The following is a 19,446-nucleotide window of genomic DNA, read 5'->3' on the forward strand; positions in this document are numbered from 1 at the left end:
CTAAAAATCATCATGTGTTTTATATATTCATATTTATATTCAAATAATATTATTATGTATAAAGCTAAATTGTAATTAATCTATAATTAATAATATTTATAAAAAATTAATTAGATTTTATTTTTCAAACTATCTGACAGTTAAGAAACCTTTAAAACAAAATAAAATAAAATTACATGTACATTATATTTATATGCATGATAGTTTTGTAATCTAATATATTTCTAAACTAATAAAAATAAATAAAAAATGTATTATGATTTTTATTTAAAATATGTTTCTTTATATTTAAGATATAATTTTAAATTATTTTTAAACAAAATACTTGAATAAAATTTAAACAAATTTGTACAATATATATATATATATATAAAATAAATTATTTAACATATTTAATTTATTTTTAATATATATATCTACGTATAATTTACTAAAAATCGTCACTTAGTATCTTACATATTTATATTTATATTAAATATTATATGCATAAGTTATATTATAATTAATATATAATTATTAAATTTATAAAAAAATAACTAAAAATTTGATTATATTTAATTTTTTCAAACCATTTAATAATTAAGAAACCTTAAAAATGAAAATAAAGTATTACATATGCTGGATTTGTATGCATAATTGTTTTGTAAATTAATTTATTTTTAAACTAATAAAAATATAAATAAACTTGTACAATATGTAATTTAATAAATCACTTAACATATTTAATTTTTTTTAAAATTTCTCTTGACTAATAATTTTTTTATTCATCAAATAATATAATATGTATATTTAATTTAATAAAGTATATACTATTTAATTTAATTTAAATTAGTTTATTTTTAAAAAAATAAAAAATATTTATTATTTTTTATAATATAAATTATGTAATATTTTTAAATAATTTTTTAAAATTATTTTAAAACAAAATAATTAAAAAAAAAAAAAAAACAAACCGTGGATCCTTTGGGTATGTTTACTAGTTAGAATAAAAAATAGAGCTTTTATTGGGTGAATGAACAGTGGGATTTAAAAGGCATTTTGAGTGAGTTGTGTAGGCTCTTCCCATCTTTGCTCAGTTGGTGAGTGGTAGTGGCAGATATGGCATCAAGCTTGCAGAAGATCGAAAGCGATGATTCCGTTCTCTTGCGTGTTACTCATTCCAATCTCAAAAGTTTCAACTCTGACATTCGCTTCTCGCTTCAGGTCTCTCTCTCTCTCTCTCTCTCTTTCTTTATTACACCAAACGAATCTTCCAAAGTTTTAGTTCTTCATTTTCTCATAGTTGACGGTGGAAGCTGTGAAAGAGAAGATCTGGAAGAAATGCGGCACTTCGGTGAACTCCATGCAGCTTGAGCTCTACGACGACGCTCGCAAAAAAATTGCTGATCTCACCGATAATTCTAAACCCCTCGGATTCTATTCGCCGCTCCCTGGGTTACTACTCACTTTCATCACTTTTTTTTAATAATTCTTGCGTTTTCTATATATTCTAAGTGTATGTCACTGAATATGTATGTGTGTTTTTGAAGTTCAAAACTGAAAAATTTAATTGCTTTTCCTTAAGTGTGTTTTTAATTTTTATTAACACTTCGTTTTTGGTGCGTGTGTGTGTGTGTCCCGTTGGGTGAAATTGTATAAATTGAATGTTGGCGTGGGTCGATGATCAAGCCTGTGCCAATTCTTTGCTAATCTAACCTTATATAATTTGTCTTTTCATTTTCTGAGTAAATGTTTGCTGAGCTTGGTTAGTGGCTTGGGGTTTTAATGGTTGCTGCTTTGTTTACATATCAGGAGTCTTCCTTTTTAAATGAGTGACTCTGCTATTGTAATTGTTGGTGTAATGCATAAAATGGTACTTTGAGAGTTGTGTTATTGTGTGGTTTTCCATGACTTGTATGTTGCGGTATGGAATTTATAGAAGCAGCAACTTGTTGCTTTCTGCATCTCTCTAGATTTGCATTCACTGTTATTTGAAGCAGTCAGCAATCTGGTTGGTTACCTTTTTTATTCTCCTGTGGCAGGTTCCGTTTGCATGTTATAGATCTTGATCCGTCATCTGTCACATCGGGTGGTTGGCTGGAAGATACTTCATTGGTCGAAAAATACAAAATTTCTGAAGAAGCCTATAATAAGAGAAAAGGCATGTCCCTTCCTTCCCCTCAATTTTTTAACTTCTTGTAAAAGGTGAAAGGTGCAGATATATACAAAGTCACAAACATCTGTGTTTAATGTAATTTTGACATTGAGTAATTAAATATACCAATATTTATCTTTACATATCAACTTTTTTTAATGCATGCCCTTAGGGCATAGGTTAAGGAATCAAAATTGAAACTTTTAAGGTATATGTTAGTTAACAAAAGCCTTATAGATAAATTAAATATAGTAATATCATTGTTTATGTACTTAGCAAGACAGAACCTACTTTCTGGTTAATTGAATGCTGTTGAAAAATTGAGCTTTTCAATTCTCTTGAAGTGTGATTTGAATCATGTTGTTACTTGTGTGGCTCTAGCGGAGGGTAAAGGTGAGGCTACTTGTATGGTCTATTGTCTAATGAGTGATTTTGGATTGATAAAGAAGACAACAGTTTGTTTGTGATATTGAGGTGGCTTTAGATTTTAAAAGAACTGGACACATCACAATGTACATGAGTACACCTAGAATATTGTTGTTAAATATCACTTCATTGGAGATATTATATCACAGGGTATGACGGTTGTGCAGAAAATTTCTACTCATGAGAACCCAGCAAATATAATCCAAAGCTCTTCTAGCTAGCAAGTTTTGGCATTGCTTGGATGGGGTTAGAACTGGTAGTGGTACCCATTAGTGCCCTTCCAAGGAAAAATTGTGGAGCTGCTGAGTTGAAGAACCATGCTGATGAAGGGGGGAGAATACTATTGAAGAAGAATTGTTATAAAGTTGCTTGTATAATTTTCGGCTTGGTCTGACATGTGACCCAAAAAGCCTACAATGCAACCTAACAAGGAATCAAGGATTTGCCATGGAGATCTGATGGAGCTCAGAAACTTGATCCACTCTATCCATTGGCAGATCCAAGCCTAAAGAAACCTCCCATTTGGAAGGTTTATTTTAAAAAGAGGTGTAGGACATCGAAATTTGCCTTGTGGCAGATCTGTAGAGGAAGTTATGTATTTTAGGATCAGCTATTTAATGTATGGTGTGATGATTGGCAGTTATTAGGTTCAGTTATGTAACTTTAGAAGAAGTTATTTTATGTATGGTTTGATTGTAGACAGTTATTAGGTTTTGTAGGAGAAGTTATGTAATTTTCATATATGATATGCATTGTATGAAAACAGACAGTTTACATGAGTATTTGGAAGTTCTTTGGACAGAGTTATTCTCTGGAGGAGTTGTCAAAATTCTGGGACAGCTTCTACTGTAATTATCTATTCAATTAGTGTTTTTAATCTAAAATTCTAGTGGTGTTCTTTAGGCAAATCATATAAAGCAAATATCATGAAAAATTGTTGACACTGTTCAAGTTTGAAAGCCGGCATAGAAGCCGTAGGAAGTAGCTCATTAAAGTCACAAAGGAGACCAGGCACCTTACCCAAATAATTAGCCATAAAATCATCAACACGACAAACACCAATAATAGTCATGAGGTCATGACAAACCCCATAGAGAGGTTGAATACTATTGGTGTATAAGGTCTTTGTTTGTGTCTAAACACCATTACAAGTCTCATGTCATGAGCACAAAAAATGGGACTCAACGATGGAAGAAATGTGGATTTGATGATGCAGCACAGCTGAGCATCAATCTTTATCCATTGAGAGCATTTGATCTCTGATATATCGTCTGCCTTTATAGTAAGATGTTCTTTATAATCTTGTCCTACTAGCCATAGACGAATGTTAGAAGTCCAAGAGGTATAATTCTTACCATCCAACATTTTGTGGAGATGGGAATAGTGTCATGATTGGTGAAAATAGCAGACTCAGCCTTGGAGGATCAAAAGACAACATGGGTAGCAAGGAGGAAAGGAAAAGCATGCAGAAACAGTACCAATGGATAGTGGGTCCACCAGATAAGACATGAACTAGGGTTTGTCTCTTGTTACCATGTTGAGAAAGAAGAAATTGAGAGACAGAGTGAATTCATTTGTTTGATACATAGCAAAGGACTTTACTTTATAATGACTAGGTAATAATTATAAAATGTTTTGTTACATATTTATCATGAATACGCTATCTAACTAATAAATAAGTATTTCCTATTTATTTACAATTATTCTCAACAGTTTAATTTAGAGAATATCTATATTTTATTATCATATTTAGTTATTTACTTTTACTATGGGTTTGGTAGAATAATATGTATGTGTTTTATTGCTGTATCAGACACTTTCAGAAAGTATAAAGAGAAATTAACTTCTGAAATTCCATCAACTGTTGAGGCAAAGGTAAGTATTTGATGTATTTAACCTACTTAGCCTTTTGTTTTATTCCTATAAATTATCAGCTACATTAGAATTTCTTATGTCTATTACATGAAATGGGCCATGTACTGGCTTCAAGTTAACTATTGGACACTTTCATTGACTTGACATTCATTACACAGATGTCAGACACATACATGGAAGAGCTCTGTGCTAATATCAAGGTTTGTCAGTTATGATGTCTATGCTTTATTCTCAATTTACAAACAATCAACGTTGTTTAATTTTATTTTATTTTCCCAAGTATAGTTGTGAAATTATAATGAGTTTTGGTGGAAAAGAAGGAAAATAGAAGTGTGTCAACAATATGAGGTTATATTGATTATGAGATGTGATGATAGATATATATTAATTAAACACTAATTTATATTTGTTGAGATTAATGTAAATAAATAGGGCAATATTGCAAATAAGGTTACAATGTAATTAGTGTGACTCTAGATGTATTTATTGAGTTATCATTATAAACAGAGAGTACTGCTGCGTATTATAAATACGCAGATTCATCTTATGTTTTCTTTCTCTTTTTCAACATGGTATCTAGAGTTTGATGAGGGCAACCCTAATTCGTGCTTCTTGGGAGGCCTATTGCCCATTGGTGTAAATTTTTTTTTTTCAAAAACCATTTCACTCCTAGTTTGTTTCCAGCATGATCTTCCTCCAGTTGGCATTGTTCACGACCTTTTTCTCTTTTTTGTGGCGCCCATGGCTGCTCCTGAACTGCCCCCCACCCCCACCACCACAAGGCTAAACCTGCCATCTTTACCAATCACATCATTGCTCCTCTCTCTATTGAGCAATTGGATGGTCAAACTGTTTAAGTGTTATAGTTTTATGGGATTTGTTATGACCTTATGACTGTTATCGGTGCTTGCTCTCTTGATGACTTTTTGGCTACCTCCCTGGGTTGGATCTTTGGTCTTCTTCATGATTTCAACAACCTCTTACCTCCCATTGACAAAACTGGCAAGGAGCACAAGCAATGCCAGTAAATCTTTATGTTACTGGCTTTATATAGTTTGCTTGAGACCTATTCTAATGTTCACGACCAGATCTTGGGGATTCCACTATTCCTACACTTGAGACAGAAAAATAATTAGGGTAAAAAACTGTATATACTTTCTTGTGATTCAGAGGTTCTTATAAGAGAAATCTGTACAAAACTAGATCCCTTGATTATAGGGATTGACTAGGTAATTACAGCAGAATCCTAATTACATTATTTACATAATCAATTAGATTTCTATATAAAAGGAAAGAAGGTAAATATGGAAATACAAATATTCTCAACACTCCCCCTCAAGCTGGTGCATATATATCATATGCATCAAGCTTGTTACAAATGTATGTTATCCTTGGACCTCGAAGTGCCTTGGTAAGCATGTCAGCTAATTGATCATTAGAGTTCACAAACGACGTAACAATCTCACCAGAAAGAACCTTTTGACGAATGAAATGGCAGTCAATCTCTATATGCTTGGTCCGTTCATGAAAGACAGGGTTAGAGGCAATATGTAAGGCTGCCTGGTTATCACAAATAAGTCTCATAGGTCCTACCTCACAAAACTTTAACTCAGCAATAAGCTGTTTTAGCCATACAAGTTCACATGAGGTATTGGCCATTGCTCGATATTCAGCTTCAGCACTTGATCTAGCAACAACATTCTGCTTTTTACTCTTCCAAGCAATTAGGTTGCCTCCAATCAATACACAATATCCTGAAGTTGATCGTCTATCACTTGGGCAGCCAGCCCAATCCGCATCTGTGTATGCAACAATATCAGTATGGTCTCTGTTTTCATAGACTAATCCTTTTCCAGGGGAACCTTTGATGTATCTCAGGATTCGAATCACTGCATCCCAATGACTATCACGAGGGGAGTTAAGAAATTGGCTTATAACACTGACCGGAAAAGATATGTCTGGCCTAGTCATAGTAAGATAATTCAATTTTCCAACTAGTCTTCGGTATTGATTTGGATCTGAATACAACTCTCCCTGATCCGGCATAAGTTTGACATTTGGATCCATAGGGGTAAGCCAGGGGACGAGGAATAGTAGGTGAAGAGGGATTAGGAGGTTCTAGCACATCAGAGATTGAGGGATTAGTGACAAGGGGAATATAGTAAGGAATGGGAAGAACTTGAGAAACTGAGTTTGAAGAGACTGATGTGGTGAAATATGGTGTGTCTTCAAAGAAGGTGACATCGGCTGACATATAGAAGCGATGACTGGATGGGGAATAACACCTGTATCCTTTCTGCACCCGAGAGTAACCCAAAAAGAGACATTTAACAGCACGAGCAGATAATTTGTCAAGTCCTGGAGTGAGATCATGGACAAAACAAGTGGAACCAAAAACACGTGGGGGAACCTTAAACAGAGAGTCATTAGGGAATAAAAGTGAATGAGGTACTTTGTTATTTAAAGCAGAGGATGGCATCCTATTTATTAAAAAGGTTGCTGTAAGGACAGCATCACCCCAAAATTTTAAAGGTACATTAGCATGTAACAAAAGAGTTCGAGCAGTTTCAATAATATGACGATGTTTTCTTTCTGCAATGCCATTTTGTTGTGGGGTGTGTGGACAAGTGGATTGATGCAACATGCCATGAGAAGTCATAAAATGATTAAAAGGTGCAGAAAAATATTCTTTGGCATTGTCACTGCGCAAGATTCGAATAGAACGACCAAACTGTGTTTGAATTTCATTGCAAAAATTCTGAAAAATTGTAAATAATTCTGAACGTTCTTTCATTAAGAAAATCCAAGTACATCTTGAGTAGTCATCAATAAAAATAACAAAGTACCTATGTCCTAAGATAGAATTAACACGACTCGGGCCCCACACATTTGAATGGACAAGATCAAATGGAGATTTTGCTTGACCATGGACAGCACTTGGAAAGGAGGCTCGAATGTGTTTACCTAATTGGCATGACTCACACTCCATAGACTGTAAATGAGAGAGGTGAGGAACCATGTGCTTCAATTTATTTAGACCTGGATGACCTAGGCGACGATGCAAGAGAAGGGGGGAATCTGCAACAGTGCAGACAACTGAGGTAGTGGGCTGGAAATAATAAAGACCATGCGATTCAAATCCTACTCCAATCGTCTGTCCCGTACTCCGGTCCTGTAGAGAGAAAGATTCAGCAGTAAATGTTATGGAACAGTTATGAGTGCGAGTAAGTTGACTTACTGAGACTAAATTAAAGGGGCAACCAGGTACAAGAAGAACAGAATTCAAGGATAAATTAGGAAGAGGGGTAATTCGTCCAATGCCAATGGCATTAGCTTTTGAGCCATCAGCAAGGGTGATGTGGTGTGCTGTTTTAGGTTGTGACAGTTTTGAGAAAAGAGAAGGATTACCAGCTATGTGGTCAGAAGCACCAGAATCTAATATCCAGGGTCCAACAGACGATGAATGAGAGAAGCAAATTGTAGAGTTACCAGATTGAGTAGTGGCAGAGGAAGATTGTTGTGATGCTATCTTCAGCTGGAGGTACTCCTTGTACTCCATATCTGACAAAATATTTTGGTTGTCTCCTTCATGGTCAATTTGCTTTTTTACAGCGGAAGGCTGAGAATACGTCACATTGGCTGATTTCTCGGGAAACCCAATCAAAGAATAACACTTATCTTGAGTGTGGCCCATACGTTTACAATAGGAGCACTGTGGACGATTTCCAAAACTGCGACCTCCTCTTCCACCACCTCGACCACGACTTCAACCTCCACGGCTGATCACATTAGAGAAGAATGCAGAAGACTCCAAACCTGGTTGGGAACCATTTCCTATCATAGTTTCTGGAGAGGGAACACGCAGCAGACGATCAATGAGATTCTCTGCTGTAGGTACATTGGAATTTGTCAAAATTTGGTATGAAGGATGAAGACCATGCACATGTTATCAATCTTGTCTAAGACTTTTTGAAGGTCATCACCTGTCAAGACCAATTTTACTTCATCAATGGTGGACTGTGCTCTGTTCAAATATGATGGGAGATCGTGATCTGTCATTTTAAGTGCAGCTAAATTATGTACAACATCATAGAGACGCTGAACATCATTTGAATAGACACTACGAGCTTTCTTCCATATATCGTAACATGTCTTATAAGTGCGAAAGTGGACTAACAACTTCGGATCAATGGACTGCCATAGAAGTGAAACTAACTGATAATCAGCCTTCTTCCACTGATCTCGTTCAGTGGAATTAATGTCACTTGCCGTTTTAGTCAAATGGTCAGAGAGACCTTGACCCAAAAACCATATTTCCACCGCAGCTTGCCAATCCATATAATTTTTCCCATTAAGTTTCTCTGAAGTTATGGATGGATTTCCAGAGAAGACAAAGGATACTGGATTTTTGTTTAAGGGTTCAGTGCTGTCAGGGGTAGAGGACTTAGTTGGGTCAGAATCCATGACTAAGCTTGGTGAGAGTCGGAGGAGACTAAACACAGCTCACCAACAGGTAAAAGGACACCCAGAACAGACAGAGGGTGTGCCGACGAGTTGAACAGGACCAGCGGCGAGACGAATGGAGTCGCGTAGGGCGGCGCGTGGCCTTCACGCGCCGACGGTCTAGTTTTCTGGTAAGCGAGCGTGGCGGCGCGTGGAACACCGGGAGACGACGGCGATCGGTGGGACAGCTGATCGGAAGCTTCTTGAGCTAGTGCCGAAGTCTCAGGCCAAACGGTGGCCGGACGACGGGACAACTAGGGTCGGCAGTACTGTGCAGTACTGTAGATGATTTTATCAGGCCCACAGAAAGTGAGCTCTGATACCAACTTGAGACAGAAAATAATTAGGGTAAAAAACTGTATATACTTTCTTGTGATTCAGAGGTTCTTATAAGAGAAATCTGTACAAAACTAGATCCCTTGATTATAGGGATTGACTAGGTAATTACAGCAGAATCCTAATTACATTATTTACATAATCAATTAGATTTCTATATAAAAGGAAAGAAGGTAAATATGGAAATACAAATATTCTCAACACCTACTTTGGACACTACCTAGTCAACCGTTCTTCATGTTGCAATTAAAATATCTTTTGAGGTTGCTCATTCTTCTCTTGTAGACTCCTGTGCTCTGGTGTCTTATTAGGGTGACCATATTCATTCCTACAAAATAGGAAAATCTCGTCTTAAGTGTGACCATTGTCATAAGCATAAATTGTTTTACATAATTTATGAGAAATTTTTAAATTTTAATTAACTCATTAATTGATTTTTCATCAATCATGATACCAAAAAATTTAGCAAAATTTTGGAACATTCATTTTTCCACCATTCGATCTGTGAAAAGTATAGAAATACTTAGAATAAAGGAATTTAAAATATAATTAACAATTTTCATTGCAACACAACATACTAAATAAAATGAAGTTTGAACATCAGTAAATAACTATAACATACTTGATACTACGTAATTACATGAGTTCAATATTTACAAATCATAAACAAAATATATTATGACTTAATTTAAACAACTACAAGATCAAAATATATTAAGTCCTAATGAGTAGATCACTCCCACACCAAAACTCCTGAGAATACGATCTTAGTCTTGATCAGTTTTCATCAAACCAATCCTTTACTTCTTCTATCTCTTCTTGTGTCAGATCTTCATCATACTGGTCTCTAGTGTCAGCTGTGACCTCGATGCTAGTTATTTGTTCTTGAGTGAACCTAACTGGCCTTCCCAAGTGGTCATGATTATGAAAAGTATACACGTAGTTCACTGCAGCTGGAGTTCTAACCGTCCCTTTGTATACATATAAACTGAGGGTGTGATGAATCCTACCACTAATAGGATACTTAAAGGGAACATCATACGCTACTGTGATCTCTACTGAAAAGACTTATTAGGGTGCACATTCACTAGCTATAGTAAATTTACAGTAGCATAGCAGATTATTTGCCATTCTTTAAATTCATCATTTAACCTACTCTCAAAACTTCACTCAGTTAGCCTAAATGATCTCTAAGGGGTGGTTATTCTTATCTCCTAAAAATGTAAGTATGGATGTGTTTTCTCTCACCACTAAAATAGAACTGAACAATTAATTTAATAATAACATGACAAACTAAGTGCAATGACAATCATATCGCCAATATTATAATACATATAATAAGATCATATTATTCAATATGTATACACCATTATCTTAATCAATTATTGCTCCTGGGATCTCTTGAGGTCTTTTATCTATATGGATAATTGCCGGTTAGCCATTGTAACACGAATACAATATATGCAAACTTAGTCTCTTAGTAAAAGTATAGTCAGGAGTATGAGTCAAAAAATAAATGTGAGGTTTGTGATGCTTTCGCTTTCATTAATTATGTGTAACTAATGAATAACATTCACCATCCTGTATTTTTCCTAGCTTTTTCAAAATCGGCTTCATCTTTCATACTCCTAATATATCTTTGTAACTATCCAGACTAATTTCTATCACCTTTTATAATAGTACAAATTTCACTTTTTCATTTTTCATCATAATGGGATCTCCATTTTCATCATACACATCAAATTATGTCAAAGGTCAAACACTTTTGGACTTAGTCCAAATCGCATATTCCAATAAATCATATTTCAAATCATTCAATGAACAATCAAGCATACATCATTCTATTTATTATCTTAAACAAATAACTAAAATCTCGATTTCTCTGAAAAACTCTTATTCAAATAACTTGAGTCAAATCTTAAGCCTCAATACTCAGAGAAATCAATTTCATCTCATATTTCTAATATAGAAAAACATATAACCTTTAACACATAGGCAAATATGATACATAACATTTAATAATGGGAAAAAATTCTCCTTACCTCAAGTAAATGATTCACGTAAAGTTTTGTAGAAGATATCGTCCAAAGGATCAAGTTCTTCCTAAGTATTACGAAATGGAGTAACTTTTGAGAAGGAAGAAAAATGATGAAATAGGAATGAGATTGGAAGATTAGCTCTAAGAAACTTACTTGAAATCACGTGAAAAAGATATCCAAACTCGAATTCAAAAGAGGTTTGGAGTTCTCAAGGTGTTTTAGCTATGGAAGGGAAGTGAGAGATCAAAGGGTGAAATGAGAATGGTTACTTGCTTTGTACTCTAAGTTTTAAAACATCAAGTTACTTAAATATCTTTTTTTTACTCGCGGCTTCTTGCTTGAGTGAGGCCATTCTTGCCTGAGCAAGACAATTGGATAGAAATTTCTATACATTTGTTGATAATCTTGCCTGAGTGAGAGGTTCTTTCATGCCTGAGCGAGACCATTTTCGCTCGAGCAAGACAGGTTCGCCTAAGCGCGACCTGATATTCTAGAGAATTCTTAATATGCTGCCTCTTCTCGCCTAAGCGAGGGACTCCTAGCCTAAGCGAGAGGACAGTTGAGATATTTTTATCTATTCTTGCCTGAATGCTCCCGAGGCGTCCCTTCCAAATGGTTCAATATTGCTTGAGTAAGACATTTCTCACTCAAGCGAGAAATGCTGCAGTTTTCAACAATGAAACTTTTCTATCTTAAAAAAAAAATTGAAATAAAAACTAGGATGTTACAGTAATTAGGTCAACCACTTAACCACTAGCATGGTTCAACTAGTACAAGTCCAGCATGACTACTAACATGATACAAATCCTATTATTCTAATAGTAGTAAAAGAAATTTTAATGAGAGAAAGTGAAAAAAATACAACTTCTTGGAGAATAAGATATCATGAATGAATAATATTTTCTTAAAAAAAAATAAACAGAACAAGAAAAGTCAAAATGTTTCCAAATCTATCTGCATATTAGAGATAACTATTCCCTTTTTAACTTTTGTATAGTTTAGGCTTTAATGCAAGAAATTTGCATCAATTATGGGTCAAGAAAATCCCATGGTTAACAACAGGAATTCACCTTATCAAACTGTGTGCATATTGGCTCTGTACAAGGGGAGTAGAGAATAAATGGTAAATATATAAATGAACTGAAAACCAGCTTAGGAAACCAGCTTAGGATACTTCGGATAGTATTATTTCTTGTCCATATTGGATTTTTCATTTTGACATGGAAGGGTGAAAGGAGGGAACGGAAATTTGATTAATTTGGTGTTCAATTGAAGTTGGTTTTACAATTAGACGACGACGACGACAACAACAACAATAACAATTTAAAAGTTCTCATATATGTAGTTAACTCCTCATACATGTCTTGTATAGCCTGAATATATGCTACATGGACCCTTTTATTTTTTAAAGCTTTCCATAGCACTAGGGAGGGGGAGATAGATGTCTTATGAAAAGAAGAAAGGGTTGGAGGAGGATTTACATGACTATAGGGAAATCAATTGGTTGTTAGCTAGGCAAAGTAAGGAATGCGTATGTTGCAAACCAAACAACCAGAAAAGGAAATATAGACAAACAGAAGGATGAACAACAGAAAAAGTTGATTATATTGATAATTTTTGGAAAATGAAATACAGAGGAAGGGTCTCTCCCTTCTGTCCCAGAGTAAACTCTGAAGGAGAAACTTAATGGCTCTCCATACTAACCGCAAAAGCCAAAAATGCAAAAAGGTGCCCGGCACATCATTCGCACGCCCTCTATAACAGAAAACTCTCACTCTCTCCTCTAACTAACTTGCCACCTCAGATTCTCCCTCCTTCACATTCTTCATGCCTTTCTTCCTTTTATGCGCACACACCAACCATGGTTTTGGGCCTGTAATTCCTTCCTGGATCAGCATCTCCTTAGGCCCATGTAGCACTTGGGGCACATCAGCGTATCTAACCAAATAGCCTGTATGAATTGAAGTTTCGTTAGTGTTAAAATTTGTATCTATTATCAATTTCTAGTCATATAACAACGGTAGTGACTAATGATAACTATTACAAAACTGCTAGCAGTAGGCTGTAGTCCCTGTTACTTCTGTTTGGGCTGAACTTTGAGTGGTACTTATATGTTGGACTTGTAAATCATGTGTGTTTTACTTTGGATGTCTTAATTGTGATTCATGCATCTTTGCAGTTTTGTATTGTTGAGAGTGATATATTGTGTATTTTATTGTTCAAATTATCCAAAGTTTATCATATCATCTAGTTTGTTTAAATTGAATCTTTTTGAATTGCTATGTTGTTACTCTATTCTCCGATTTCCAAAATGTTAAGGTAGGATCCAGATGTGAAGTTGAACCTGGGGAGAAAAGGGGTGTTGTAAAATTTGTTGGTCGGGCAGAGTCTTTGGGTCCAGGTTTCTGGGTTGGAGTACAATATGATGAACCATTGGGCAAACATGATGGCATGTAAGTAAAACTACTATTCATCTTAATTTCTCTTAATTATTATGTATTTTCCATTTACAAACATAAGAAGCCTGTGCATATCTTAGAATTTCCCTTGCTATTGTTATAGGGTCAAAGGAGTCCGCTACTTTGAATGCCTTCCATCTCATGGTGGAATGGTTAGGCCAGATAAAGTGCAGGTTTGTCAGAACTACACTGTAGTGGTCCTCTAATATTGGAATATTTTTCACTGCACCTACTGCTTCTCTTTTTCCCTGATTAACGAAAAGAAACATTAACTAGAAGAAAAAATTACAAAAAAGATGGGAGGATCATGAATCCCCATTAACACTAGTACAATACCCAGAACAAAGGAAGGAATATCTAGGCAGTCACCAATTGCTCAATATATGTGATAGAAACCTAATTGAAAAGGCCATGTGCTTTATACCAAATAAAAATCCAAGCCCCTATTCTTATCCCAGTACAAATCTTGTGTCATGCTTCGATTTACCTGCAAAGTGCTCTCCCAAAAGCATAGTGTAGTTTGACATATAGTCATACACCGATAATATAATCACATGTTCTGCTTTGATAGGTTTAGGATAAATACCTGTGTGAAATAAAAATTGGTGATGATATTATTGATTGTGTGATTGTCTCCACTCCCTCTCAAGCTTCCCCATCCTGTTCTTCATCAACAATTATTCATTGCTGCACTGTGGTTTGGTCGTTTGACCATTGATCCTTTCCTTGCACATTTCATTTACTGAACTGCTTTCAAAACATTGGTTACTTGGATAAATCTTTGATCAATCAAGGCAGTTTTCTTTTTATTTTTTAGGTTGGTATGTTTTCACTGATTATTATAAAAATACTACCTGTTTTTCACTTTGTTGTCAGTTTCAAGGATTTGCAAAAGAAATGAAGATAACAACAGAATCTTGTTTTCGCCATTACCTTCACAATACTGGAAATTAGAAATAATTTGGCATTTTTGTAATAACAAGCAACAGCATATTAACTGAAAATAAAAGGAAAACAAAAAAAAAAACTGACTGCCAACTAAGCTTTTGAAAAACTATAATATTATACCCTTGTAATTATAATCGTTATTGAATTGGATGTTGATACTTGAGTTTAGATTTAATGCTTGATTGAGCTGAAATCTACTACTGGCTCAAAATCTTATATAGTTTTGACTGAACAACATAATATTAGCTCCATATGCATATTGTATAACAGAAGCAACTCAGCTTCAATTCCCAACTAAATTGACCAAGATTGTGCTTTTAAGGGCAAAATCGTGTGTAAATTCCGATTCATAAACTCATCAATAAAATCATGTTTGCTGATTTTGCCAGGTTTACTTGTACAAGTTTGACAAACAGGGTTTGTGGGAGTTAACTTTTGTGTCTTATAACTTTGGTTGAAAGTTAACTCGAGAGCTTGATAATCAGTTCTCGCTTAGTTTTGGTTTCATTTCATAACTTTTAGATCAATTTGTATGAACGACACAAGTGAAAAAGAATGGTTTGGGTGCTGTTAGTATCCTTACATTTGGTGATAAAACCTTCCCATGAACTGGTTTTTGAAAATGACAGTTTGATGTGCTAGTGTGACAATCAGGTAATAGATACTGTATGGTTTTATTTTGAACACCAGTCGATTTTTTATTCTACTGAAATGATAGTTGCCCTCAATCTTTAAAATTTTTACCATCAATTTGTTGGTTGCTTCTAATGCTGTGAACTAAGCTGCCATTACCCTCATAATTGCTGCGGTATAAAGATGATTATGTCTTAGTTTAGAAAAGCTTATCAATAAGTATTTATAAGAAATAAAATAAGATGGTAAAATAAATCAAATTTCTCCCAAAAGTTAAAATTATGAATATAAGCTTTTTTAGAAGCTTTTTTATCCTACTTCTCTAAAAGTTGATGTACACAATTTGATTTTAACTTATGAGAAGTTTGATTCATTTTATCTCCATATCTTCTTAAGTGTTTGCTTGAAAGTTTATCCAAATTGAGCCATATATGGTTGAGATTTCTTATGCAATCTAGGCATCTAGCAAAGGTATTTAATTGCCTCTTGGAAGAGGAATATCATACCCTAGCCCATGTGAAAAAAACAGGGAAATAAGAAAATATTAAGGTTCTATTTATCATTAGTGACATTATATTTTATTAACATTTGTCCAAATATAAGAAATCTGATTTGATCTCTACAAATCTTTTCTAGGTTGGTGACTACCCTGAACGAGATCCCTTTGAAGAGGATGAAATATGAGTTTTCAAGAGAAAGACACTCTTAGGTGTCCCCCTAAAGTTATTCATTAATATCGGTAACTTAGACACCTCGGCATTGCAAGGCTGATATGTGAAGTTAAAAAAGTGGTCAATAGCGGTGTCTGGATTGTTTGTGTTATTATCTATGCAATGAAAACATGATGCAATGTGGAAAACAAAAAATGGCAGTCCATTTCTGTGATAAATTGAGAAACAAAGCAGGATACGCTTTGGAGAACTTGTAGATTGGTGATTGGCACCGAAAGGAATTATTACATCTCGTTCTAAGAGAATATGATTTGGTTATGGCCAAGACATCATTTATTCAAAATCTAAATAAAATTAGGTAACATAAAATAGAGGGAAAATTCTAATAAATAAAACAAATGTGTGTAATTTTGCTGCACGAGAGTCTGACAATGTGGCCTTATGCTTCAACTATCAATCAAAAGCTTCTTTTATGTTTTTGGTATGATTTTTATGCCTTTTCACAACTTACGAAGTCTATTCATTCTTCTGTATTTTATGCCCATGCAATGACTTGACGAGGCAAACGGCAATTACGGCACTCTTCCATTTTTTTGTCTTCGGAGAATTGGTACACTTGCGGTTTTGTTGACTCTGGGAAAGACTTCAAATTGATTTCCATCTTATAATTCTTTTACTTTGTATTTGAAATAGTATATATCTATCTATTATAATATTCATTTTATAAAATGAGGACTCTACAAACATTGTTTGAACAAGTATTCACGTTTTAGTTAAAACTATATCAGTAGATTATAATAGTTGTCGGCTTTTAAAGAGTGTCTTTTGACTATAAAAATTATCTTTACTCGTTCGTTTGTTCTACCCTATTTCTTTGACCCTTTTTCTTATCTACCTTTTCAAATTTATTTTTCAAATAAATTCTTTATTCTTGTATGAATGATATTTAGTACCAAAATATTATAAATTATTAAATAAGTTATTGTAATCAATTAGGTTTTTTATTGTACTTGTAAGGAATAGACAGAAACGTATTCATACTACATGGTGAAAATTTATTGTAATCAATTAGGTTTTTTTTAATTCTATTTCTATATCATTTTCTTATTATAGTCAATAATCCCTATACATTTCTCACAATTTATATTTTTTACACATATATAAATCAATTACAAATGGGTTCAGATAATTTGGTTCTTTTAATTTCATATAATCTCCAATAATAGATCAAATTGGTTTGTTTGCTTGCTTTGTTCACTGTCTTCAAATTGCCAATTTGGTGCTTTAAATTCCTAGTTTTGTTGAATCTAACAGTTTATTGTTCTTTTATCTAAGTATGTTTGATAAAAATAAAACAAAATTGATCTCATGGCATTAGACAAAGTGTATTTTCCGTTTGTAGTCCTTTTTTGAGAGTATGAGACAACTCAATCTTCATTAGCTCTTGTTATCTTTGTTCCAATAAATCTTAAATGTTTTTACTAGTTATATAACTCTGATTATAGTTCCATAGTTCGTCCAAACTCAGTAAAAGATGAGGGTTGTGTTAGACCTTTAGCAACTAACATAAAATTTGTTAATACTTTTTTATATGAATACACACAATGATATTGTACTAAAATTAAGTCATTGACGTGGAAGTAACAAGCTATATAACTCGAGTACAATGTTAAATGAGCTAAAGTTGTTGCATTGATGTGTAAATGTTGCTTTAAATGAGTAAAGGTCGTCACATTTGATAGGATGAATGTGAGTAAAAAAATTAGTCCTAGAAAAAATATTTCAATTTGGCTCATGTAATATCGGTACTTTGATAGGAAATTTGTTAAAAATGGTGGACATTACGATTTGTAGAAAAATTAATATAACATGCCTTCAAGAAAAATTTGACAAGATTAGAAGGGCAAGTGAATAATTAAAATTTGACATATTCCTCTAGGATTTAAATTAGAAAAATAAAAGAAGTTTTTAAGAGGATGAACAATGATAAAGTGGTTGACGCTAATAATATCTATTGAAGTTTGAAAAAACAAGGACTTGAGTGACTCACGAGTTTTTTAAAGAGATTTTGAGACTTGACAAAAAAAATTTTTTTTGAGATTTAAGAATATGTTAAATAAATGAAGGAAGAGCAATTTGATTTTTATATACAAGAATAAGGTGATTAAAAAACTAAGATTATAAAAAATCAATTTAGTTGTATATTAGAAAAGTTTACAACATAAGTAATATATCTTTTACGAAAGATAATAAAAAAATATTGTTACAAAGAAAATGACTTACATATAATTTTTATTGACTTGAAAAAAATATATGATTAAGTATTAAGAGAAATTTTATAGACAACTTTAGAAAAGAAAAGGGTCCATATAACATATTCAAGTTATACAAGATATGTATAAAGAGGTAACTACGTGACTGAGAACTTTTAGAGAAGTATACATCAAAACTCTATTTTAAACTTTTACTTATTTAATTCAATCTTAGATGTTTTTACACAATTACATAATTATGAACTTATTAAAATATAACATATTGGAGTAATATTTAAATAGTTCACAGGAGGTAAGGTCATGTAACCGTGACTACTCATATTATTTTACATTTCAATTAGAAATAATTGAAATGTAAAATTTATACATATAACACTATCATTGGACACAATGTGATGCAAGATATTTTCTTACATTGACAAGAAACATGATAAAATACTTATAAAATTTTGAAAATTCTTCTTTTGGAATAGCTTTTAAAAGTGAGTTTAGTACATTTTATATCTCATATTAAATAAATACAAGGTATTAAATTGTAAAAATAATTCATATAAGAAACAAAATCAAGTTGTATCAATTTAATTTACTTTTTTCTAAACCATCTAAAATCGGACTAGTGACAAGGAGCATGGGTAGTATGCAAGAAGTCATACATAAATACCGCATTCTCACCAGAACAAATTATTTGTTTAAGAACGTGGAAAACGCCTAACTCTAGCTGATGCTAATTCACGTTCTTATCCAACATTGATTATGTAGATCCCTACAGGGTTACGTAATTTTTGATAAATTTTAATTTTTCTCATTGAAATTCCCATGCATATTGCACAATAAAAATTCCCTAGTTACATGCTGTCACATGTTAAATTCTCATGAATGTATTTATTTGCCTTTTGTAATGTTTGACTACAAATTATTGATAAGTCTGCGAGACATTCTGTTTCCAATCACTTTGAGCTATAACTAGTATATACGCAATTCCAAAGAAAGTCTAAAACATACCGTTTAGCAAAAGTAACACATACATTGCCAACTATTCTTTTTTAATTCCTCAAATCATAGATAATATAGTGACAGAAAAATCCTGTGCAAACAGCTAGATGCACGTGAAATTATGAAATTTCTTTCTTGCATTGTACGGCATAAAGC

General features: G+C 33.4%; 1 protein-coding gene across 3 annotated transcripts; it reads left to right on the top strand.

Moving 5' to 3' along the window:
• Positions 1-1,003: 1,003 nt before the first annotated feature.
• On the top strand, positions 1,004-16,506 carry LOC113868948 (tubulin-folding cofactor B). 3 transcript variants are annotated; one of them, XR_003505442.1, is made up of 9 exons: positions 1,063-1,203; positions 1,283-1,434; positions 2,022-2,140; positions 4,374-4,435; positions 4,594-4,635; positions 13,633-13,766; positions 13,876-13,945; positions 14,344-14,589; positions 15,990-16,393. XR_003505442.1 is itself a non-coding variant. In XM_027504968.1 (8 exons), exons 1-8 carry the CDS (start codon positions 1,099-1,101, stop codon positions 16,035-16,037), a joined length of 732 nt encoding a protein of 243 aa, XP_027360769.1. In that variant the 5' UTR covers positions 1,004-1,098; the 3' UTR covers positions 16,038-16,506. The 3 variants fall into 3 exon arrangements, 1 of the variants encoding a protein (XP_027360769.1); XM_027504968.1 differs by lacking the exon at positions 14,344-14,589 and having other exon boundaries at positions 1,004-1,203; positions 15,990-16,506; XR_003505441.1 differs by having other exon boundaries at positions 13,876-14,589.
• Positions 16,507-19,446: the final 2,940 nt, after the last annotated feature.

The sequence above is a fragment of the Abrus precatorius genome, unplaced genomic scaffold (genome assembly GCF_003935025.1).
Source record: "Abrus precatorius isolate BTA unplaced genomic scaffold, Abrus_2018 Scaffold6, whole genome shotgun sequence".
NCBI lineage: Eukaryota > Viridiplantae > Streptophyta > Magnoliopsida > Fabales > Fabaceae > Abrus > Abrus precatorius.